The sequence below is a fragment of the Balaenoptera borealis genome (genome assembly GCF_965194805.1).
Source record: "Balaenoptera borealis genome assembly, chromosome: 2".
NCBI classification, from domain to species: Eukaryota; Metazoa; Chordata; class Mammalia; order Artiodactyla; family Balaenopteridae; genus Balaenoptera; species Balaenoptera borealis.
The window spans coordinates 175418870-175442696 of NC_138867.1; the positions used below are offsets into that span (position 1 = coordinate 175418870).

Here is a 23827-nt window from a genome sequence, read left to right on the forward strand (position 1 = left end):
GGCTCCGTTCATTCATGAAAAACAGGTACCTAAGGCCTCTCTTGCCGAATACTGGGGCCGCCAGGGTTTTGGGAAGGGTCAGCTGGCGCCAAACTCCACTTCAGGAGTTGGGATCCCTAAAGTAGCAGACCGGATTCCCACCTCAGCCGGCTCCGCTAGACAGGAAACCGGTTTGAGGGACACGTGCGGAAGGCCGCTGCCTTCGCATGCGCAATGGTCTTCCCTCACGCATCATGAGGGCCTAGAACTACAAGTCCCATCTTGCCGTGCGCCCGCGTCGCCGCGCTTACGGTCTCTGGCTGAGACTCGAATCTGAGGGGTTGGAGAGCCCCCCAGAGTTGGGCGTTGAGCAGAAGGAAGAATGAGGCTGAGGGGCTGGGACGGGATCTGGAGGTTTCGGGAGAGGATGCGAACCGTAGGAGTTTTCTGCTCACGGCTGGGGGTTGCCTCAGACAAGGGTCAGGTGGGGAGCGAGTTGGAGATGCAGGAGAGAATTTGTTAATGCTCACCCCCTACTTTTAATATGTCTAGCGTCCAACGGCCCCGAGCAGGCCTCGGGGGAGAGAGGAGTCCGGGCAGAATAATGTAACCCCTGCTGCCTGGATAGTCCACAGTATTGGCCCTCGTGTGATCACAGGTCTTTCTTCCTCTCCCCAGATGGTGAATTTCAGTACTGAATCGAAAATAAAAAAAAAAAAAAAATTTTTTTTCCCCGTATTTATTATGCACCTACTTCCTGTCAGTGTACACAACAGCGCTGTGCACGGCAAACTTACTTCAACTAGAAGCGCTCAGTGCAAAAAAGAAACTCAAAGAACTGATGCCCAACCGTGAATCTGAGATGGGAGACAAACACCTCTCAGTTTACAACAGCCTCCCTGCCTGAGCATCTCATCACACTGCACCTTCCTATCAAGGTATTTCTCAAACACGGTCCCCAAACACAAGCCAATTGCTTCACCTAGAGAAGCAATAACAGCCACTTTGATTGTCAGAGTTAACGATGGCTGTATGAACATTGCCCTTACTTTAGAACTTCACTCTACAAGGAGTTTCAGTATTTTATCCCTACTTTATAGATGAAGAACCCGAACCACAGAAAGGCTAAATGACTTGCCCAAGATCACACAGCAAACAGACACCAGAATAGTTTGAAGCTGGGACTGTGTGACTGACCAAAACCTGAATTTGATTGTCCTCCCTCTTCAGACTTTCCCAAGGTCAGGGCAGGTGAGCTCAGTGAAAGGAGGTGCTGGGACTCCATCAGCTCCCTCTGCCTCCTGATACTCCAGAATAGAGGCTGAGCTGCTGCAGGGGCGACCTACTTCTCCCACTTATGTTTCTTTTTAAAGATCCAGAGGCTGTGGGTGGCTTTGAGGGAGGAGGAGGTAGAGTTGGCTCCATTGGCTTCCTATGTCCTCTCCCCCACACTACATCCCCAAGGTTAAAGTCACACTTGGGCCAGCTCAGCATCCTGAAAGTAGGAGGGAGACCTTTGAGGTGATGTGGAAAATAAACCAGACAAGCCTTACAGTGTGTTAGCAAGAAGTGAGGGGGGACATGTTGCCTGTTCCAAAGGCTGTTTGCTCACTCTTCAAGCCGGGCGTGGTTTCAGCTCAGGGTCTTTGCACCTGCTGTTCCTTTAGCCTGAACACTCTTCCAAGGACCATCTTCACTGCCTGCCCCACCTCCTTCGGGACTTGGAACAAATGGTGTGGCCATTCCCGACCAACTTAAAAGTTGCCATCTCTCCCACTCTCATCACAGTCCCCCTTTCATGCTTTTTTCCCCCACCATAGAATGTATAACCATGTGGTGTTCTGTATTTTGTTTCTTGTCTGTTTCCCCCAACCAGAATGTTTGCTCCACTAGGACAGGGAGTTTGGTGTTTTGGTGCTCAGTATTTGGAATGCCCCACGCCCCACAGGCTGAATCTGGCAGTGTGAGGCTGGATAGGTGCTACCTCAGCCCTCCTCCCCCTGCCTCCACGGGTGGTGGAGGGCCAAGCACATGGTTACCACCTGATCCTGAGTCATGATGCTCCCCTGTGGTAAAAGGGACGGGAGCCTGGCCCTAGGATGGGCAGGAGTGTCGAGCTGCTCAGCATTCGTGCCTGGGAAGGCCTGGGAGATGGGCCCACAGCTGGGGGGCCTAGATGTTGCTCCAGGTCTAATAGGTTTGAAAAGGGGTCAGGAGGCAAGGGCATCTTAAAACATTTGTGGGCTCCAGGGAAAGCAGGCAGCCAGGCAGCCTTCAGCTCCAGCAGGATGAGCAATGCGGCCAGGAAGACACAGAAGTACAAGGAGTACTAGAGGGGCACTAGGGGCATCAGGTTTCCTTTAGGACGCCTTGTCCCCTGATATATCAGCTGTCATGTTCTGCAACGTGGGACAAACAAGACCCTTTGCATTCTTTCTCCTGATTATATATACGACTCAGTGGGGCGAACCCCAGCTTCCCTGGAAGGGCTACAGGTAGCTGGCAGGACAGAGCAGCCCCACGGGAATCCAGATCCTAGCCCTCTTTCCTTCCTCCACTGCCAACACCCCATCACCTCCCCTTGCCTGATCATGGCCTGGCCTCCTCCATCTCCCAGGTTCTGCCCAGACCCCTTCAGCCAGAGGGATCCTGTTAAGACATACTGAATGAAACACATCATGTTGCTCCTTACCTCACAACCCCCCCAAAGGTTTCTCACCCAAATTCTCACCCTAGCACACAAGGCTCTGCATATAACCCACCCATGCTCCTCACTCAGCCAGCTCCAGTCATAGGGGCCTCCTCAAAGCTCCCCATAAGGGCCAGGCACTCTCCCTGTCTTTATGCTGGCTGTTCACTACCCCTGGGACAGGCTTCCTCACCTCCCTCAGGACTCTGATCAGATGTCAACTAAAATAGACCCCTCCCTGCAGCCTCTATCCTGTCCTTCTTCGCAGTCACCTCCCAAAATGGCTTCCCCCTTTCATCTGTGTCTGTTTCCTTCCACAATGGCAGGGAGCATGCATGGTCTGTTCTGTTCACTGCAGCAGCCGCAGGGCCCAGAAAAACCCAGGCACACGGTAGGTGCTCAGTGTCTTCTGATTTGAACAAACTGACAGCTTTGGCCCAGCACAAATGGGACTGTGAAGAGACACTGAACAAGAACACCCAACAGTGGGGGGGAAGTCAGGGGTGAGACCTGAGGAGAGTTCAGGCCTACAGGAGGTGATGCACCCTCGTTCTCCCCCCACACCCCCAAATCCCTCCCTCACTGGGCCAGATCCAGGCTTTGGTGGGTGCAGTGCCAGCCATGAGGGGAGGGCTTAGGTTGGAAAACAGCAAAGAAGGCAAACCAAGCACACAGCTCCAGCACTAGGTCAAGTTCTTTACTTCCCAGAAGTGATGGCTAAAGGGAGGGAGGAGAGGGTGAGACGAGGAAGACAGAAAGAGCCAGAGAGAGGGAGGAGCTGGGAAGACAGGGGACAGTAAACCACTGTTCTATGAAGTCTCAGGAGGCAAGTGCTCAAGGTAAAAAAGAGTCCTGGAGAATCGTCCGCAGCTGCGGCAGCTGCGGGAAGCATCTCGGTTTCCTTCTGTATATAAGTCCTTGGGGGAAAAAGGCTGCCGCGCTGCCGCTGCATTAAATAGTTATGTACATCGCAGAGTCCCAGGCCGTGGGCAGGCAGGGAGGGGGGTCATTTCACCAGGGGCCGAGTTTTATCATCATCGCCGCACTGGTGGGCTTTGTACTTTTTCACCTCTGCCATGTACTTGGCCCATGCATCACCTTTACTTGTTAATACCTGTTGGGGGGAGGGGAGGGACACACGGGGGTTGGGAAGGAGATGCCAAGGAGGCCAGGAACCAGGGTCAGGACTGTCCTGAGACAGCTGACCCACCCACAGTGTCACCCCAAAGGTCTTGGGTGTGAGGTAAAGATATGGAGAATCAAGTTATCTGGGAACATTGTTGAAAGCCCTCCTCCCCAACCCAGTACACCCATCCAAGGGCTAGATACTGAAGAGGGAGGGACAGGGCACCTGGGCCAGGAACTGAGGCTGGAAGGAAAAGGCAACGTGGGCGGCCCCCCACACCCAGCCTGCTCACCTCATCCTCCGTCTTCTGCTTCTTGGCTACTATTCCCGTCTTGAGGGCTAGTTTGTTCCCGCCTCTGCGCTTGCCCACCTGGGTGAAGGGACAGAAGACTGCAACGGTTACAGGAGCCGGGGCCCGCCCTTGGCGGCGCTGAGGCCCACTACACCTTCCTAGCCCGGCCCGGTGGCCCGTCCCGACGCCGCGCCCAGCTCCACCAGCCGGCCGACCTGCGCAGCAATCAGAGAGGAGCACACGCGACTCAACGCCTGCCCTGGGCCCATGATGCCCAGGCAGTCCTGGGCCCCCCGGGCTGCCCTCCCAGGGAGAGAAAAGAATTCCCACATCGGTGGGGACGAGCGCTGTCCTCACCCTCCCCTAGTAGGAACCACACAGGCAGCAACAGCTCCCTTTATTGAGCACTTACTGTATGCTAAGCCCTGTGCCAAGTGCTTTGGATATACTATCTCCTTCCACTTTCACAGTCACCTTACAATGAAGGTTACGATCCCCATTGTAAAGATGAGGAAACATCTCTGAAAAGGAGAAGCCTGTACCCTGGATCATGCCGACAGCAAACAGTGGAGCTGGATTCAGGGTCAGGTGTGTCTAGGCCACAGAGCAGCATTCTTAACCACCAAGCGACACTGTTCCCCTACACGTAACCGGGCCTGGCCTCTTCGAGGGTGCTCCTGCAAATGGCCCCTTGATGACCAAAGAAACAGGCAGTGACAACTACTGCTATTCTCACTCACAGAGGGGCACTCGGCCTCCACCCAGTTCTCACACCAGCCCAGGTCCTGCCACTTCCCCTTCCTCAAACATAAGTCTTACTCTGAACTTTCATCCTGGTCCTCTGTTTTCTCCCACAGACCTGAGGGTTTCTTGTGCCCCAGGGGCTGCAACAGGCTTTACAGACATCCCATCTCTATCCCTCAGCCAGGCATTAAGTGACCTGCGCTGCTGGGACTATTCTCACACTCATTTTTGACGGATGAAGAAACTTGACCCCCAGTTCGTTACTCTCACACCACACTTTGTTCTCCACACCACAGGAACTTGCTCTCAACACCAGAGAAAAAGCAAGCTCAGAGGTGACAATCAATATAGGTACCATTTCTTTGGCCTAGAGTTTCTCAATTGCATATATTAGTGACATTTTGAACTGGATCATTTTTGTTGGGGAGGGGGAGGAGACGGTTGTTCTGCGCATTGTAGGATGTTGAGCACCATTCCTGCCCTCTACTCATAAATGTCAACAGCACTCCCTCCCCCAGTCTGACAACCAAAATGTCTCCAGACTTTGCCAAATGTGGGGATGATGTGAGGGGAATCGGCCCCAGTTGAGAACCACTGGTTTAGCCCTTCCTATAAGAAAGGCCCAGCGCTAATCACATCAGAAGATGCGATGATGCCCATTTTTGCAAGCAGGGAAAATGAGGTTAGGCCAGATCAGACGCCCCAGGAAAGCAGAGATGCCTGTCATAATCAACACAGCATACCCATCACCTAGCACACTGCCCAGCACAAGGTAAGGTGCTCAATAAATGGACACTGGACGAATGAGACTCAGGTAAGTCAAGCAAATCTCCTAGGGTCACACAGTAAGCAGACTGAGTCTCTCATCCACACAGCTCAGACTCCAGACTTGACTATGCCCCCCATCCCCATAGTGGGAGATGGTCCCAGTATCCAAAGTTCGGGATTCCACTCAAACAGGAATCCTGGTATCCTGGTTTCCCCATCCTCGGAGCGCTGTTTCCAATGGAATTCCCCCCAGCTCCCAGTTCTTGCGGGCATACTGCGGGGGTCCCCACCTCCGCCCCCAGACCTCTCTCGTCGAGAATCCAGTTTCCGAATCCTCAGCGGGTGACCCGGACGGCTCCCTCATCGGGGTCGGAGGGTGGACCTGGATCCCGATCCCCTTTCTCGAGCCCGATTCCCCCTGCCAAGGAAGGCCCTGGCGCCCGCCCCCACCCCCGCGGCTCCTTACGAAGCTGAGCGTGGGGCCCGGGCCGCCCTTCCTCTTCGGATCCCCGGGACCCGCGGCGGCGGCGGTGGCCGGCTGGTCGGGTCGCTGCGGGCCCGGGGGCGGCTCCTCCTGCCGCTGCCGCTGCTCCTCCTCCATCTTCCGCTTGAACAGCTCCAGGAAGCTGCCGTCGTTGGCGAACAAGTTCACGCCGCCCGACACCGGGCTCGAACCCGCGCCCGACACTTCATCATCCCCGCTCTCGGGCGACGTCCCGGGCCCGGACTCAGCCCATCGGCTCCCGCCGCCGCCGCCGCCCGCGGGGCCCGGCGCCTCCCGGCCCGGAGGTTCCGCCCGTCTCCCTCGGGCAGCCATTTTGTCGCCAGGTACCTCGCAAAGGATTCCGGGAAGGCCGCTCCGGGCCCGCGCTTGGCGCCAGACTTGCCTCGTCCCGGGCAATGCATGCCGGGAAGACCTGTCTGGCCCTCAGGCATCCGCAGTGGAGGCGGGGCATGAGGGGCGGGGTGAATGAGGAGTAAGGTTTGACGCTGCGCGCCGGCGGGCAGACGCCCCGCCCCGCGGATCGTTATAGCCCTGCTAGACTCCCGCAGACGTTACGCAGAGATGGTCTCTTCCGGAATGAGACTATTGTCCGCGCCTGGGGCTGTAGCTGGCTCTCGGAGTGAGGTTCCCGCTTGGGACTTGGGGGCGTATTAGCTTTTCGGGGCTAGAATCCCCTTCTGGCACCAGGGATAATCTCAGTGAGGGGTGGGACCTCGCCTGAGGCTGTGTGTTCAGCTGACACCTCGGAAGCTGGGTCCCTAACTAGGACTAACTAGAGGGCATATCTAGCCTGGGACCCCAGAATAGAAATGGGGGTGTCTCTGGATTGGGTACCTGTCTCTGGGGTGAAACTTTTATTTGGGAATAGAGACACAGCTGACTCCAAGGAGCTGGGGTCCCCATTTGAAAGTCAGGGTATTATTTTATGTGCTAGAGTACTCAAATGAAACCGCGGATATTTCTAGGCTGGAGTCTCTATCTAAGAGTGTCCGCTAAGGGCCTGGGACCCAGCCTGTATTCCTGCCCAGGGCAGAGTTTCAAACAGAGAATTGCCTGAACTGGAATTTCCCCTCGGACAGAGAGCAAACTGGAAGGAGGTTTTCGGGAACAGGGTCCCTTCTACGACAAGGAGCGCAGTTGCAAGTGTTGTCCCTGCCCTGTCCTGTCCTGCATGGGGGCTCAGGGCTCACTGGACAAGGACCTGCGGACCTCGCCCACAACTGGAGTCGTCCTCCCTCTAACCCACTAGCAGCCCCGGGACCTTCTCCAGCCAACTAATCGGTTCGTTTATAATTGGTTTGCGTCAGGAGCCCGGTGGCTCCCAGCCAATTGAATAACAGAAGAGACGGACCTGAGGCGGTGTTGGGACCCAGGTTGGAGAATAGGGGGGGAATGATCGACATGAAGTTGAGCCTATGGAGTCAGGTCAGGGTGGACCTCGGATCTAACTTCTTGAAAAAGGTATGCAACGGGTGTTTGGCCGGTTGCTAAGGAGAGGTTGGCGGCTACCGGGACCTGAGAGTGATTGGTAAAAGTAAGAGAAGATGTAGCCAATGAAAGGAGCGCTGCAAGACTTAGGGGCCAATCAGTAAAGGGGAGTAACCTAGGATGTACCAATATGTTAATTAGGCAGGGGGAGTCTTTGAAGAAAATATAGACAAGAGGCTGACAAGCCGAACCTTGGAAGGGGAAGACGTTGGAAATATAGCTTCTATTAGCTCCTAAAAGTTAGGCCATGAGAAAATTAATTCAATCTTCTGGCCTTGATGGGGTTGTGATAGGAAATTTCCCCTGTAGGTGCTTTGCATGGTGCGCTCCGCTTGATCACGTGAGCCGGTTCCAAGATGGCGGCGGGGGTGGCCGGGTGGGGGGTTGAGGCAGAGGAGTTCGAGGATGCCCCTGATGTGGAGCCGCTGGAGCCCACGCTTAGCAACATCATCGAGCAGCGCAGCCTTAAGTGGATCTTCGTCGGGGGCAAGGGTGGTGTTGGAAAGACCACCTGCAGGTACGGAGGCTGCGGTGGTGGCCGGGAAAACGGGTGGGATGTACCACAGGGCGAAGGGGAGGCCAAGGACCGCGTCTTCCACCACCAGACGGGCAGGAGGGCTGGGCCGGGGCCTTCCGGGTTGTACTCTTCGGAAGTTATCTGGAGCAAATGGAAGCTACCTCCTGAATGCAGGCCTGGCACCCTCTGCGTTGGACCATCCCTGTTCAAGGGCTGAACCACACTGGATCCAGCGCACGGGAGCCGGGAGAGCGTTTAGATGTCCCAATCAGCTAGACTGTACCACAGTGAGCCCAGAGTAGGGGGAGGGGCACCGGGGCAAACTATCCTAGTCTGGTGAACCTTGCCATTCTATGCCCACGTGGGGGTGGGGGTGGAAGGCGGGAGAGAGGGCACATGATCAGACTACCCATTCAGCTGGGAAGAGGGGGAGGGGTCCCCGGGGCAAATTACCCTGGACAAGTGGACTGAACTATCGAATTTAGCAGGAGGTGCAAAGGACCCCTTAGCTTAGCGTTGAGGGAGGGGACACAGGGTCAAGCTGGCTGGATAGCTGGACCATGTTACTTTGCCAGCAAGGAAGCAGGCATCAGGTGGGACGGACACATTCAGCTGAACCTTACCACTATATAGCCAGCTGGAGGGCTCAGTAGGTGAGGTCTGAGAGGGTCCCTCTGCAGGGATTGAGGCTTGATCCCACAGTCATCCGTACTCTTCTCTCAAGGCCCTTGCTGATCCAGGTCCCCTGCTCCGGGGACCCTTCTTCTCCCCATGCAGACCTAAGGAGCAGAGCCTAACCCTTCACTTCCCACCTTTTGGCCTTTCCCTTGCCCAGCTGCAGCTTAGCAGTCCAGCTATCCAAGGGGCGGGAGAGTGTTCTGATCATCTCCACTGACCCAGCCCACAATATCTCCGATGCATTTGACCAGAAGTTCTCCAAGGTGCCTACCAAGGTCAAAGGCTATGACAACCTCTTCGCCATGGTGAGTGCAGCAGGGCTCAGCCCCGTCCCCCCACACCTTCAGGCCTTTCCTGTGAACACCCACCATCAGCTACCATGTCCTGCCCATTCTCCGTCCTCTGTCTCTCCACTTTCACTCCTTCTTCAACATACCCACAGGGGAACGAGTGAGGAACATTTGTGGAGCAGAAAGGAGGCCAGAGTGACTGGAGCTTAGTGAGCAAGGGAAGGGGGGGAGACATCAATCAGGACCACATGGTGTAGGACCTTGCAGCCCACTGAGATCAGTTTAGCTTTGTTTCCAAGTTAATGGGAAGCTGTTTGTTTTAAGCAGAGTAATGTCATGGCCAAATTAGTTTTCCAAAAAGTTCCCTGTAGCTCTCATGCAGAAATTGGATTGTAAGTCAAGGATGGAAACAAGGAGACTGGGGCAGTGACCAGGCTACGAATGGTGGCAGCCCAAAATTGGGAGGAGGGGAGAGAAGTGGTCAAATTTGGGATGTATTTTGGAATTAAAGCAAGTTAACTGCTTGGTTGTAATGGGTGAGGGAAAGAAATGAATTAAGTATAAGTACATGTCTTAGTTGGCTCCCTGGGCAGCTGAGGTGGGGAAGACTGTGAGAGGAGCAGGTTTAGAAGGCCAAAAGTCAGGAATTTTATTTGGCCACAGTGAGACCAAGGTGCCCACTGGTCATCCAAGTGGAGACATCAGGACAGCAGCTTAGTTATGTGAACCTAGAGCTCAGAGGAGGTTGGTGTTGATTTGAGAGTCATTGTCCCAAGGGTGGTATTTAAAGCTGTGTGAGTGGAGGAACACGTGAAAGAATAGAGAGGCCCAGAAACAACCCCGGGGGCACATCAGCATTTAGGATCCAGCAGAGGAGGAGGAAGAACCATTGAAAGAGGCCAAGAAGGAGCCACAGGTGAGGTGGGAGGAAAGCCAGAGAGTGTGGGCTCCTAAGCTCCAGGAGGACAAAGGGACTCAGGCAGAAAGGTTGTCAGCTCTAGCAGGCACGTCAGTTTTAAGCAGATCACCCTGGGAATGGGGGCAGAAGCCTGCCTGGAATGGGTGAGCTGAGGTGGACACAGTGATCACCATGATGGGAGCAGAGAAATGAGCATGGCCATCCCTGGAGGGGGAAGGGAATGAGGGTTAAGGAAGGCTTTTCTGAGGGAGGAGATGCTAGAGCATGTTTGTTTGCTGCTGCACATACTTCAGGGAATTCCCTGGCGGTCCAGTGGTTAGGACCCTGGGCTCTCACTGCCAAGGGCCCAGGTTCAATCCCTGGTCAGGGAACTTAAGATACCACAAGCTGCGCGGTGCAGCCAGAAAAAAAAAAAAAAGCTTCAACTGGGAGGGACAAGTGATGTTGCAGGAAGGAGTAAGGATACCGGCTGAGGACGGGCCTCAGGCAGGCGTGAGCTCGCTCCAGCGCACAGACCCAGGACTTGGGCTCTGCCAGGACCAGGGGCTTAGAAGGAATGTGGGGGGACTGGGGCGTTTCCTGGGGGGAAATGAGGGTGTTGGCAGCCAGTGGCTTCGCTTTCTCACTGAGGCACAGGCGAGGCACAGGCCTCAGCAGAGGGTGAGGGACACACGGGCCAGAAGGGGTTTGAGGAGGGAGAAGATGTGGCATTAACATTCCCATGGGTGGATTTTCTGGCTCGTCGAGTGCCTGTTAGAGATTTGTGATCAGAAATGGGGAGCAAGTTTGAGTTCTTTGTCTGGGGTGTTCCCCTGATGTTCACCTCGGTGTAGCCATGCCAATGAGCTGCGAATAACCAGGGTGGGGCTTTTGCCAACCACAGAGGGAGAAGGGAGTGTTTGCAGAGGCATCTTGTGGAGACTGGGCTGAATAAGAGTGCCGCCCAAGAGGGACACTTACGGTGAACAAGCGGGCAGAGGTGCGGGGATGAGGTGGCCCAGGAAGGTCTAGAATAACAGGAAGTGAGAAGGCTGGGGTCAGAGAGTGGCCTGGTGACTAGGAACAACCCATCAAGGGTGTGACTGTGGGGGGGTGATGTGTGGACAAGCTCTCTGCAGGGAAATGACCTCTGAGGCCAGGGAGTGGAAGGCTTCGCCACAGGAAACATGAAGTCAAGTAGAAGAGGTGACACAGGCGGGAGAGAGAGAGGCAATGAGTGCAGGACGGGCCAGGGACCCCAGGCTTGCTCATCCCCTTCATGGAATCTGCATCCATGTTGAGGACCTACTCTGTGCCAGACACTTCCAGGCACTGGGGACACAGCAGTGAACAAGACAGAAAAACCTCTGCCCTCATGGGGCTGGCATTCTGGTTAGGGAGACAGGCGATAAACATGCTAAGTAAACCATGTGAGGAGAGGCCAGATGTTAAGAAGAAAGGAAGGCAGGGCAGAGGGGGCTAGGGCTGCACTGTTAGATTGGGCGGTCAGGGAAGACTCATATTAGAGGAATGATCTGGAAGAGGTCACAGGCCCGGGTCAGGGAACAGCCCGTGAGAAGGCCCTGCAACGCACTCTGGCTTCCCTCTGGGGCACTGAGCACAGTTGGCGATTTTCCATCTGCTTGTGGAAGACTTTAACAATCTGTGCCACCACCCGAGACCTTAAGCGCCTAAGGGAAGGGCCATGGCACCTCAGGGGTCTCCCCAGCTGTGACCTGATGAAGGGCTGTGCTCAGGGCGCCCCACAGGCTCCCTTGGGCTCCGTGCCCAGGTGGGAAGGCTCCAGCAACAGCAGTCTGAGTCTTGACCCTCTCGGCCCCCAGGAGATTGACCCCAGCCTGGGTGTGGCGGAGCTGCCGGACGAGTTCTTTGAGGAGGATAACATGCTGAGCATGGGCAAGAAGATGATGCAGGAAGCCATGAGCGCCTTCCCAGGCATCGACGAGGCCATGAGCTATGCAGAGGTCATGAGGTCAGGCCTGGCGGGGACTCTGGGTGCCCGGCGCTGCCTGGGGCTAGGGTGGAAGAGGGGGCGGAGCGGGCCTGATCCTCATCTCCCTGCAGGCTGGTGAAGGGCATGAACTTCTCGGTGGTGGTGTTCGACACAGCGCCCACAGGCCACACGCTAAGACTGCTCAACTTCCCCACCATCGTCGAGCGGGGACTAGGCCGCCTCATGCAGATCAAGAACCAGATCAGCCCCTTCATCTCACAGGCAGGCAGAGCCCCAGGGCATCCAGGAGTCCCCTGAGTCAGAGTGGGCCTCCGGACCCCCAGATGTGCAGTAACAAAGGCATTTCCCACATACGCTCTCACTCAGCGCTTCCCAATGGGTGGGATGGATCTTCACTGCGGGGGGACTGTCCATCCTACTCCGCAGCACTCAGTGTCCCCGCCTCCACCCGCTGAGTGCCCCAGACAGAGCTTGAAAGCACATATCCCAGAGCCAGGTGGCCCGGGTTCAAATGCTTTGCACTCTGGTGTGACACAGCTGTGTGACCTCAAGTCACTTCCCCTCTCTGGGCCTTCTGTGTCAAATGGAGAGCATGTGAATCCCCCCATGGATTATTATTAGCACGACATGACAACCCTGATGCCTTCACACTTTCGCACACCACTGCCACCTCCTTGGTTGTGTGTGGTCCCCCGGCGGGGACCTGTGCCTCAGTCACATTTGTGGAGCACTTACTGTGTGCCAGACACTGTTCCAAGCACGTGACATGTCATATAGCACAACAGCTCTACACACGGGGAAACTGAGGCTCTGGGAGGTCAAGCTAACCTGGCCACAGTCCCGCAGAAATGGCAGAGCTAGGGTTGGACCCCTGCGATCTGCTCAAGGGCCCACACCTTTAACCACTGGGGGGGTGTCAGGAGTCGTCCGCCGGGTGTCTAGTGAGCCCAACCCAGGGAGTATAATGCACCCCTGGTAAACCATGAGCCCTCTCACATCGTCCCCACAGATGTGCAACATGCTGGGCCTCGGGGACATGAACGCAGACCAGCTGGCCTCCAAGCTGGAGGAGACGCTGCCTGTCATCCGCTCCGTCAGCGAGCAGTTCAAGGACCCTGTGAGTTGCGGTCCAGGCGGGCGGCGAGAAGCTCGGGGGAAAGAGACAGGGCTGAAATCTGCCCCTCCCTGTCCTCTCTTGGATCCTGCAGGAGCAAACCACCTTCATCTGTGTGTGCATTGCTGAGTTCCTGTCCCTGTATGAAACGGAGCGGCTGATCCAGGAGCTGGCCAAGTGCAAGATCGACACGCACAACATCATCGTCAACCAACTCGTCTTCCCTGATCCCGAGAAGCCCTGCAAGATGTGTGAGGCCCGCCACAAGATCCAGGCCAAGTACTTGGACCAGGTGCGCACACCCACCCTCCCACCCAGCCCTCATACCTCTGACCCTGGAAGCTGGGGTCTGGCCCAGCCCAGCTAAGGCACTGCTGACCTTTTACCGTATTCTATGACCTTTTGCTCCAGCCCACCTTCTGTTCCTTGCCCCAACCCCCTGCCCTTCACCCACTGCTTCAGACCTTCTGATTCTGGCCTTCACAGACTGGCTGGCCTGGCCTGGATACCTCTCACCCTGGGGAGTGGGAGGTCCAGCCCAGTGGTCTCTGACCTCACTGGCGCCACTCCCACCTATGTCCCTGTGAAGCCCTTGCTCATATTCTCTCCCTGACTCTGGGAGACCCCTAGCCCGACCCTTTACATTGATCACATTCTGTCCCTGCCCTGTGGCCCCTGACTGCTGCCTTCTGCCCTCTGCCCCTGCCGCAGATGGAGGACCTATATGAAGATTTCCACATTGTGAAGCTGCCACTGCTGCCCCATGAGGTTCGGGGGGCAGACAAGGTCAACACCTTCTCTGCTCTTCTCCTGGAGCCCTACAAGCCCCCCAGTGCCCAGTAGCACCACCACCAGCCCCAGCTGCTGCCATTTCACACTCACCCGCCACCCACCGGGGCAGAGTTTGCACAAAGTTCCTCCATAATACAGGGGAACCACTTGGGGGAAGGGAGGCGGGGAGGGGGTCTTTTCCCCCTGGTGGGGCTGGGGAAGCTGTAGCTGCCCCCGCACCTCTCCCCGCCTCTCCTCCCTCAATAAAATGATCTTAAACTACTGTGGATGTTGACATGGGGGGTTGGGGCCTAGTACCTCCATGTACAGTTGCAAAGGTTGTACACTGCACAGAGATGTCACATCCAGAGAGGCATAGATGTATGTTTAGGTCTGTCACAACAGAGACTGAATAGAGATGTGTGTTTGTTGTGGTAATTTTGGAAGGAGGGTTCTTCTGTAAAGGGGTGCCTTTTTCTAGCTCTATATGGGTAAGGGTGTCCTCTGGGGCTGTAAAGCCTGGAGTAGAAGAAAGGGGCATCTGCCCACTTCCTTCAAGGCTCAGAGCGTGGGAACTGGGAGGCCCCTTGGCCAGCCCCAGGCTGGTGGGGAGCGGATTAGGTTGGCAGCGGGCCCAGCACTGCCTGCTGTTTGGTTTGGGAATTAGTGGGCACCCTGGGCAGAGGCTGGGCCTGCCAGACTGCGGATTAACAGTCTCCACCCCCACCCCCCAATTCCTGTTACATGGAATGGCATCAGCCCCTCCCAGCACAGGGCTGCAACAGGGGGGCTGATTAAGGGGCAGGATGACAAAGGACTCAGGCTGGACGGGCCCTGAAGTCTTGTCCTGCCCCCAGAGCAGTCTCACTGAGTGGCCTGCCGCCTGTTTCCTGCAGTTTGAGCTTCAGTCCCCGTATTCCTAAAATGGAGACAGAAGTGTGGCCATTCATAGGACCATGGCACAAATTCACCTGACCCTGGAAGGGTTAGCAAACCAGCCTAAAAGGCATAAAGCAGCCTCCCTTCTCTCCTTCGCTCCTCCCTCTGCCACTGCCTGGACAGTCGCTGTCATCCCCAAGACCCAGGACTGGCATGACCTTGGACGTTTGCAAGTTCCAAGCTGGAGCTGGATGGAGGTGGAGGGAGAAAGGGGGTGACTGAGGACACCCATGAGTCAGGAAGTGGTGTTCACAGAGCACACCCAGGGTGTGTATGAGGGGAATGCAACCACGAGCCTAGACGTGTCCCCCCAATTCAGTCAGGTGTACACAAGCCCGTGTGGGCACGTCCACATTGAGGAAGTGCTTGTAAACGAACATGGCAGTGCAGCCCATGGCAGGACCCCAGGCTCCCAACCAGACTGCCTGGGTTCAGATCCCAGCTGTGCCATGAACAGGCTGTGCGTCCTCTGAGCCTCAGCTTCTCTACCTTGATAGCGGGAATCAGAGCACAAACTTCACATTTCCTGCTTGTGAGGACGCAATGAAATGAAATAGGTAACGACTTTACAATGGCCCCAGGCATGTACCTGCCAAGGACTATTTGTTACTATTCACTGTAACAATTAGTAAGCACGTGAACTAGCCTGGGCAACCCGCCTCTGCCCCAGCAGGAGTCCAGCAGTCAGAAGTGTGTGGGGACAGGAGCTGGGGGAGGGGAGATGAGCACGGGGGTCGATGGGGGCTGTGGAGGGGAGGGCTGGCTGCAGTATGTGAGGATACATCCAAGGGAATAGGGGCCTCTGGTCAGGTATGGAGCCCATCAGCCTGAAGCCTGTCCGCTCCCCAGTTCCCGTAGCTAGCAGAATCACCCTTCATCCTCTTTTATGTGCTGTCCAGCAGCTGGATGGCAGAGACACGGGTCCGAGGACAGCCAGTCCGGGCTGGTTCCTAATTACCCCGGGCTGGGCAGACACCTGCCAGGTTAGGAACACAGCGTCCTGGCTGGCCGGACCTTCGGGGGCAGGATCGAGCGGAGCCATGTGCACTCCTGGTGCTGGGGTGGACTTGAGAGGCTCAGGGGCACCCCAGGGCGCCCCTCTTGGAGCCGGAACCCTGAGCATCTGCCCCTCCCACACTGGGCTATGCATTCAAAGGTGAGGATGGAGGGCTGTTTGTGCCAGGCTAGAGTGCCCCCTTTGTAGGTGTGTCTGTGAAGGGAGAACACCTATCCTGTATCCATGCCAAATGTGGGGACAAGGTTTTGTGTCCCTAAGCTTGTGTGTTCATGGCAATGTCCAAAGCGTCTGAGACCCAGGGTGTGTGTGTGCCTGCCCGTCGCCGCCCACAGTGAGGGGGTGTTGGGGAAGGTGTGTCTTACGTATTGATGTACAAATAAATGCAGGTAAGTTTCATAAGGGGTTATGGCCTGACTCCATCTGGATGTGACCCTCTGGGTCTGTGGGACTGTTGGGAGGGGTCGATGTTGTATGAGTGTGTCTTTGCTACACTGGCATATTGAAGGGACTCCCTAGGACCCAGCTCTGACCCCAGGACTGTGTGCTGCTGTGCTGAGGGCAGGTGCTCCTGCATCTGGCGTGTGGCCATGGTGCGTTTTTGTGCAGGGGAGATCAGGAATAAATGTCTGCTACCTCCCTCTGTGTGATGGCTCACGTGTGAAGGCATTCAGGAGTCGGGCTGGGGTCTGCACTTGGCTGGTTGTGTGACCTTGCGTGTGTCTTTATTACATAGTATGATCATGAAGGAATTCAGGGTGCCTGGGTCCCTGCCCCTGTGTTCCTGGGTGGCTGTTTGAAGCACTATGTGGGTGCCTGAGAGCTGAGAGCCTGGTGGGTTAGGGTCCATCTGCTTTATATCTGCGTATGGGGGTGGGGGGGCTAAGTGTTGTCTCTTTGGCGACTCTGGAAGTCTTTGTGACAGTGTGTACTGCTTTCTGGGTCACCGTGGTCACGGGAGGCTGTGTTGAGGAAAGCTGTATTTGTATCTGGGTCTATGGTGTGTGTTTCTAGGTGCATCTTTGTGTGTGATTACAGGTGAGTGTGGAGCGACCCAGACTCACTGAGCAGTGTGTGTATATGTCTGGGTCTGGTAAAGACAGGGTTCCTGCCCCCTCCCCCAGGTCTAGGTCCAAGATTTCTTGGATCTGCCAGTGACTAACTGGGAGACGGGACAGGGAGGAGCTAAGAAGGACAAGGTGAATTCCCCACCCCCTGCCCCAGGTAACAAACTGATGAGACTTCAAAGTTCTGAGGCTGCAACTGAGGGGGGAGGGCCAGGGAGGGGCCACCCACGCCCACTCCCCAGCCCCCTCCCTCACAGAATCTGGCTTCAGCCCCACCCAGCCCTGAAGCCCATCCTTTCCCCGTCCCTGAGTGTCCCTGAACCAGCCACCAGGTGAGAAGGACCCAGGCCTGGGGGAATAGGGAACCTTGAGGACGAGTGGGTCTGCAGGCAAGAATCCATCTGAGTCCTCAGGGTAGGATGTGTGTGGAGGGCTCAGAAGGCTAGAGGGGGATGGACAGAGGAAAGGTCTAGGTGGATCCAGAGGAGGGAGGGGGCAGGGCCAGGTCGATCAAGTGGGAGGGAGATAGGCTGGGGCAGCCGTGCAGGAGAAGGAGCCAGCCTGAGGCCGAGGGGCTATGGGAGAGGACCTGGGGCCTGGAAGCTTGGGGACCCGGCTTTGGAGGGCTTCAAAAGGAAGTGCCGGGGAGAGAATGGGACGAGACTGGGTTAGGGGAGTAGGGGGAGGGAAAGCAGAAGTGGGACTTGAGGGAGGGAAGTCAGTTGGAGCCCCGGGAACATAGAAACTGAGGCGCTAGGGACTCGGGGAGCGGGGGGTGGCTGTAGATGGCGTCCAGGTAAGGGGTATGGGATCAGAGAGGGCAGCTCGGGTTAACTCGGTGGACCAAGGGCCTTGGGGGTGGGGGATGAACGGAGAGGGCCTGGGGAGGTCGGCGCAGGACGCTGGGACCTGGAGTCCAAGGAAGGGAGTGGCCTGCCAGAGGGGCCTTGGGGAGGAGGGCTGGGGGCTAGGGCAGGACTGAGCAGGTGGGAGGAGACGGGAAGCTGAGCCAGAGCCGGTACCGGGGAGGTGGCCGGGCGTGGAAAGTGACGCGGAGCTGAGTCGTCCCCACACCTTTCCACCCTCGCCCGCAGCCTTCCAGCCCGGCCCGGCCCCCCCATTCCTCGGCCCCCAATCCCGGGTCCGGTCCAGCCCCCTCTCCTTGGGCTCGACCGGCCCGGACGCCGCGATGACCGTCACGTACACAGCTTGCGTGGCGAACGCGCGCTTCGGCGGCTTCTCGAAGCTGCTGCTGCTGTGGCGCGGGAGCATCTACAAACTTCTGTGGCGCGAGCTGCTGTGTTTCCTTGGGCTCTACATGGCGCTGAGTGCCGCCTATCGGTGAGGCGGCCCCGGGAGATGGGGGAGGGCCGGCCGGAGTGGGGGCGTCTGGGGAGGGGCTCCGGGCCGGCCCCGGAGGAGGTGCGGGAAGAGAGACCTGCAACTGGGGACCGGGGCTCGCCCGTGATCCCGCGCCCCCTCCCTCGCAGCTTCGTACTGACCGAAGAGCAGAAGCGCTACTTTGAGAAGCTCGTTCTTTACTGCGACCAGTACGCCAGTCTCATCCCGGTCTCTTTTGTCCTCGGTGCGTTCGCGCTCCTGAGTTCCCCATTCCCTTCATCCCGAGAAACCCATTGCCATTCATGCCTTTTGGAGACTCCCATTCCTGCCTTTCTGAGACGCCCCCCCATCAAAGCCACCCCCCACAAATCCCCATTTCTGCGTCCTTTAGGCCAAGTATGGCCCCAATTCCTGAGACCTTGTATGTCACCTGGTCAGAGGGTCCCCTGAGGTGCCCCCAATGAGAACTCCGTGTCACGCATAGGCTTATCCCTGATCAACTCAGGGACTCCCATCTGTGTCTGCATGGGATTACTAGTGCCTCCCCTCACATGTACTGAGCCCCAGGGACCCCCCTCCAAGGACCCCACATGACTCCATCCTCTCAAGTCCAGCCTGAGGGGCATCTCTCTGACAAGTCCCAGCCCCCTGTCCTCAGTGACTTCACTTGACCTCAGCCTTCCTCCCACCATTCTGGGCCCACAAGGATGGGGTGACCAGCCTGCCCCAGGTTCCCTGACTTAGACACCGTGCCCAACCCCTTCACACATCCCTGGCTCCGGGGCTCCCTGTGGCTTTGGTGACAACCTGCCTGTGGGCCCTCTGTCTCCACCTCTATACCGAGATCCCAATCTCCCATCCCAGGTGACATCCAAGTAGCCAGGGTGATCCAGCCTGCACCAACCTCTCTGACCTCAGGGCTGAATCTCCAGGTTCCCAGCTCAGGTGGCCCCACATGATCTGGGTATCCAGCCTACCACATGTTCCTGATGAAGACCCTATGTCACTCCTCTTCCCATGACCTGGGACCCCAAATCCCTGGCCCTAGTGTCCCAACTGAGTCTCCCATTCCCGGCTCTCCCGCAGGCTTCTACGTAACGCTGGTGGTGCACCGCTGGTGGAACCAGTACCTATGCATGCCCCTGCCCGACGCGCTCATGTGCGTGGTGGTCGGCACAGTGCACGGGCGCGACGAGCGCGGCCGCCTCTACCGACGCACGCTCATGCGCTATGCAGGGCTCTCTGCTGTGCTTATCCTGCGCTCTGTCAGCACCGCTGTCTTCAAGCGCTTCCCCACCATAGACCATGTGGTGGAAGCAGGTGAGGCTCCGGCCAAAAGGAACGCGGGGGGGCGGGGGGGCGCAAAGACTGAGGGTGGGGCAAATAAACCCCGACCTCGCCCCTCCAGGGTTTATGACCCGCGAGGAGCGCAAGAAGTTCGAGAACCTGAACTCATCCTACAACAAGTACTGGGTGCCTTGCGTCTGGTTCTCCAACCTGGCGGCGCAGGCTCGGCGCGAGGGCCGCATCCGCGACAACGGCGCCCTTAAGCTGCTGCTGGAGGTGGGCTCTCCAGGTGGTCACTCATATAAAATGCCAGGGAAATTGTACCCCACGCACCTTGAGGTTGTGTGCCTGCCACGCGCCTCCCACAAGGCGGATTCCAACCACCCTTATCTAGCAGTCCCCAGGTGTACACTTATCTCTATGGGGTGGCTCCTAGGTGCATAGTGCCCCTAGGTGTACACTCACCACTAAACACTCTCCCTAAAGTCCCTAGAAGCACACGCCCACCTCCCACCAGGTGACCACTCACCTCCATCCCAGGTACACCCCCCCCCCACTTAATCCCCATGTGTGAGCTCACTATTCAGGCCCCCTCATGACCTGTATCTGCCTCCAGGAGCTGACTGTGTTTCGGGGCAAGTGTGGGATGCTCTTTCACTACGACTGGATTAGCGTACCCCTTGTCTACACCCAGGTAACCCCGCCGTGCCTCTTTATATCCCGCGTCAGAGGCCCTGGAGCGTTGGTCTCAAGGAGAAACTGAGGGCCAGCTAAGACCCCATCACAGTGACTCGCGATCCTAGCTCTGGTCTCTCCATGACCCCCCAAGGCCCAGAGAACCCTGAATTGGCACCCCGTCCTGCCCCTCCCCCAGGTTGTGACCATCGCTGTGTACAGCTACTTCCTGGCCTGCCTCATCGGTCGCCAGTTCCTGGACCCGGCGCAGGGCTACAGAGACCACGACCTGGACCTGTGCGTGCCCATCTTCACCCTGCTGCAGTTCTTCTTCTACGCGGGCTGGCTCAAGGTGGGTGGGGCCCCGAGGCCAGGACTCCAGGGTTGGAGCGGGCAGGGGTTTTCAGTTCTCCGCCTACCTCTCCTCTTCCCCACTCAGGTAGCTGAGCAGCTCATCAACCCCTTCGGAGAGGACGACGATGACTTTGAGACCAACTTTCTGATCGACCGCAACTTCCAAGTGAGACTCTCTCGATTAAGACCATCCCTGGGCTCCCAAAGCGGCCCTGGCCCCACCGCTGCTAAGACTCGCTCAGACATCGCCCCTGATCCATCCTTCTCTCTTTGGTCACCGCACTCCTACCCATCCACAGGGGTCCACCCTGCGGTGCCGGCGCTTTTCCATGCCCCACTCTTCCCCGCGTATCCTCGCCCGCAGGTGTCAATGCTGGCCGTGGACGAGATGTACGACGACCTGGCCATGCTGGAGAAAGACCTGTACTGGGACGCAGCTGAGGCTCGCGCTCCCTACACCGCGGCCACCGCCTTCCTTTTGCAGCAGCCCTCCTTCCAGGGCTCCACCTTCGACATCACGTGAGCCAGTGGGGATGGGCGGGGCCCCTTGGGGGCGGGGCTCATGACTGCGGGGTGTATCTGATTGAAGGGGCTGTGGGTGACCAGGTCGGGGCTAAAGGCTACACCCTGGAGATTCGGGGCTAAGAGCTAAAGTCATGAGGACTAGGACGGGGCAGGGGTCAGGGATCCGGGTCAAGGTCTGGGACCCGGCCACTAACTGGGGGCAGAGCTAAGGGCTACAGTCTATGAGGACTGGACGGGCCAGAAGAGATATAAAAGGACAGGCGGCAGGGCCCCAATTTAGCCTTTTGAGGCCTAAGTTTGAGCATAGCCAGAGCCAGAGGATAAGGCCAGGCTCTCGGGTGAGAAGCCAAGGTCTTTTGGGATAAGTGGGACAATGGGGTGGAAAAGCAGCGTTCCTCGGTCCCAACTCTATTGATGAAGAAGGGAGAGGCCGCAGCGCTGACCCATTGTCTCTTCCGCAGGCTGGCCAAGGAGGACATGCAGTTCCAGCGGCAGGACGGCGTGGATGCGCCGCTGAGCGATGCACACGGCGACTTCCTGCAGCGCCTCCTGCCGGTGGGCGCGGGCATGGCCGCTGGAGGCCTGCTGGGCCGGCGCCTGTCTTTACTGCGCCGCAAGAACAGCTGCGTGTCGGAGGAATCCACAGCCGCCAGCTGCGCATGCGCGGGCGGCCCTGATGGCGCGGCCCCAGAGTGCAGTTGCGGTGACCCGCTGCTAGACATAGGCCTGCCGGAGCCGGAGTCTGAGCCCCACGCCGGCCACGAGCCGCCAGCCCCCGGACCACCCGCCGAGCCCTTCACCGTTGTGCCAATGCCCGGGCCCCGGGGGCCGGCTCCACTCTGGCTGCCCAGCCCCATTGGCGAGGAGGAGGAGAGTCTAACCTGAGACCCTTGGACCCTGGATCCCCACGGACAGGGAAAATGCCCCAACACCGCCCGCAAGCAGTGGTTTGGGCTTTATAAGCTGCCTGTGGACTCTGCCTGCCCGCTTCTTACCTGCCTGCATCCCGCCTTTACGTTTGGCACAGAGGCTTGGAGCGCCTCCTGTGGGCCAGGCACTGCACTGAGGGGCAGGGTATTCTTCCAGCATCTTTGAACTGCCGGTCCTTACCACCAGCTCTACTTCCTACCCGCCACTGCGTGAGAGTTTTTATCAGTGTGCCCTGCCTTTCTTCTTTCCTCAAAATGGACATATGAGTGCCCACCTCAATGAGCTGTGAGGGTGAAATGAAATGTGGCTTTAAACTGTTTAGTACATAATAGGTGCTCAATAAACTTTTAGTGTTTTTTTTTTTTTTTTTTTTTAACTCAACTCCTGCCAGGCATTATGCTAAGTAAGCTTTAAGGAATCCTCCAGATTCTTTGATGATGCCCTGCCCACTTCTTCCCAAATTCTCTCTGAAATGGCCCCATTAGTGCCCAGGGTTTTACTCATTCATCAATGTAGGACCCACAGTCCAAGGACCATAGCTTTCTCCTGCCAGCGTTTTTCTTTTTCTTTTCTTCCTTCTTTTGGCCGCGCGGCTTGCGGGATCCTAGCTCCCCGACCAGGGATCGAACCCAGGCCCAAGGCAGTGAAAGCACAGAGTTCTAACCACGAGACCTCCAGGGAATTCCCCTGCCAGCCTTGATTTATGCTTCTGCAAGTGACCCCTCTGCCTCAAGCCCCTGCACTCTCAGATACCCCTTCAGTGCTCTAGGTCTTACATCAATCGTATGTAGATGACTCCTGAATTTAGACGTCCAGCCAGGATCCCTCCCCTGACTCTAGACCCAGAGAGCCAACTTCCTGCTTGACATCTGCATGTGGGGATCTCACGGACACCTCGAACATAACATGCCCCCCAAACCAGCTCCCTATCGGCTCCCCACCTGTCCCAACCTCTGTCAGCTTTGTCCTTCCAGATGATGAGGACAAAACCTGGGAGTCACCTTCAGCTCCTCTCTTTCATCCCCTCTCCTTATCAACCCAGTAGCAAATCCCATCAGCTTAGTCTTCAAACTGTATCCAGAATTCAACCATTTCCCATTCGTCCAGGGTCCACACCCTGGCCAGAGCCCTCACTATCACTCAACCACCCATCTGGACTAGTGACCTGGTCTCTCAGCTCTGGCCCTAACACCCCCGCAGTCTGTTCCTCCCACAGGAGCCAAAGGGAGCCTGTGAAAACTTGAATCAGGTCATGTCGCTCCTTTGCTTAGAACGCTCTGTGGCTCCCACTTCACTTAGAATGAAAGCTAAAGTACTCCACATACCCCACAAGGCCCTGGACAGTCTCCCTGGTCTTGACTCTCTCCACTCTTCCCCTCACTCACTCCACTCCAGCCACACTGGCCTCCTCACTGTTCCTCTAACCCACCGAGCAAGGTCTCGTCCCAGGGCCTTTACACGTGCTATTCCCTCTGCCTGGATCACTCTTCCCCAGATACCTACATGGTCCCATCCTCACCTCCTGCAGGTCTCTGCTTAAATTATGTCACTTCCTTGGTGAGGCCTCCTTTCCTGGCCTTTTATTAAAAATCACCACCTCCCAAATCCACTTCCTGCATCCCCATGACTTTTGTCTGCTTTATTTTTCTCTGTAGCACTTCTCACATCAAATATTTTATCTATTTTGTTTATTATCTGTCTCCATTGGAATTGACAGCTTCCTGAGGTAGGGATTTTTGTCTGAAGCTTCTTCAAAACCCACCACACACACATACAGTTACACAGATACAAACATGATTCAAACTTCCTACTGGGTGCTATCGGTCACTCACACTTTAGTAAGAACACAAGCTAGGATTT

At 56.8% G+C, this 23827-nt stretch overlaps 3 protein-coding genes across 8 annotated transcripts; 2 read left to right on the plus strand and 1 right to left on the minus strand.

Annotated features, from left to right (window-relative positions):
* Positions 1–3344: 3344 nt before the first annotated feature.
* On the minus strand, positions 3345–6500 carry TRIR (telomerase RNA component interacting RNase; the record flags this gene model as incomplete). 2 transcript variants are annotated; one of them, XM_082379782.1, is made up of 3 exons in its annotated part: positions 6065–6479; positions 4087–4164; positions 3345–3782 (listed from the first exon to the last, which is right to left on the minus strand). In XM_082379782.1, the coding sequence occupies exons 1-3, from the start codon at positions 6413–6415 to the stop codon at positions 3675–3677; spliced, it is 537 nt and encodes a 178-aa protein (XP_082235908.1). In that variant the 5' UTR covers positions 6416–6479. The 2 variants fall into 2 exon arrangements, with proteins under 2 accessions (XP_082235908.1, XP_082235909.1); XM_082379783.1 differs by lacking the exon at positions 3345–3782 and having other exon boundaries at positions 4088–4164; positions 6088–6500.
* A 1420-nt stretch (positions 6501–7920) lies between these two features.
* GET3 (guided entry of tail-anchored proteins factor 3, ATPase) lies at positions 7921–14117 on the plus strand. The gene is made up of 7 exons (XM_082379767.1): positions 7921–8108; positions 8944–9091; positions 11819–11967; positions 12060–12210; positions 12959–13066; positions 13158–13355; positions 13775–14117. Exons 1-7 carry the CDS (start codon positions 7948–7950, stop codon positions 13904–13906), a joined length of 1047 nt encoding a protein of 348 aa, XP_082235893.1. The 5' UTR covers positions 7921–7947; the 3' UTR covers positions 13907–14117.
* A 124-nt stretch (positions 14118–14241) lies between these two features.
* On the plus strand, positions 14242–23774 carry BEST2 (bestrophin 2). Of its 5 annotated transcripts, XM_082379748.1 has the most exons (9): positions 17798–18196; positions 18346–18440; positions 19283–19516; positions 19605–19759; positions 20100–20177; positions 20358–20510; positions 20598–20678; positions 20877–21031; positions 21499–23774. In XM_082379748.1, exons 1-9 carry the CDS (start codon positions 18045–18047, stop codon positions 21920–21922), a joined length of 1527 nt encoding a protein of 508 aa, XP_082235874.1. In that variant the 5' UTR covers positions 17798–18044; the 3' UTR covers positions 21923–23774. The 5 variants fall into 5 exon arrangements, with proteins under 5 accessions (XP_082235876.1, XP_082235872.1, XP_082235873.1 ...); XM_082379746.1 differs by having other exon boundaries at positions 17794–18196; positions 20598–21031; XM_082379750.1 differs by lacking the exons at positions 17798–18196; positions 18346–18440 and adding an exon at positions 14242–15330 and having other exon boundaries at positions 20598–21031.
* Positions 23775–23827: the final 53 nt, after the last annotated feature.

Excerpts from the sequence above, each read along its gene's own strand:
- BEST2 (XM_082379746.1), top strand. The coding sequence starts at position 18,045 with ATGACCGTCACGTACACAGCTTGCGTGGCGAACGCGCGCTTCGGCGGC. Across the intron at positions 19,760-20,099 it reads CCCTTAAGCTGCTGCTGGAG|GAGCTGACTGTGTTTCGGGG; the intron begins GTGGGCTCTCCA and ends ATCTGCCTCCAG. Across the intron at positions 20,178-20,357 it reads TACCCCTTGTCTACACCCAG|GTTGTGACCATCGCTGTGTA; the intron begins GTAACCCCGCCG and ends CCCCTCCCCCAG.
- GET3 (XM_082379767.1), top strand. The coding sequence starts at position 7,948 with ATGGCGGCGGGGGTGGCCGGGTGGGGGGTTGAGGCAGAGGAGTTCGAG. Across the intron at positions 13,067-13,157 it reads GCGAGCAGTTCAAGGACCCT|GAGCAAACCACCTTCATCTG; the intron begins GTGAGTTGCGGT and ends TGGATCCTGCAG. Across the intron at positions 13,356-13,774 it reads AGGCCAAGTACTTGGACCAG|ATGGAGGACCTATATGAAGA; the intron begins GTGCGCACACCC and ends CCCCTGCCGCAG.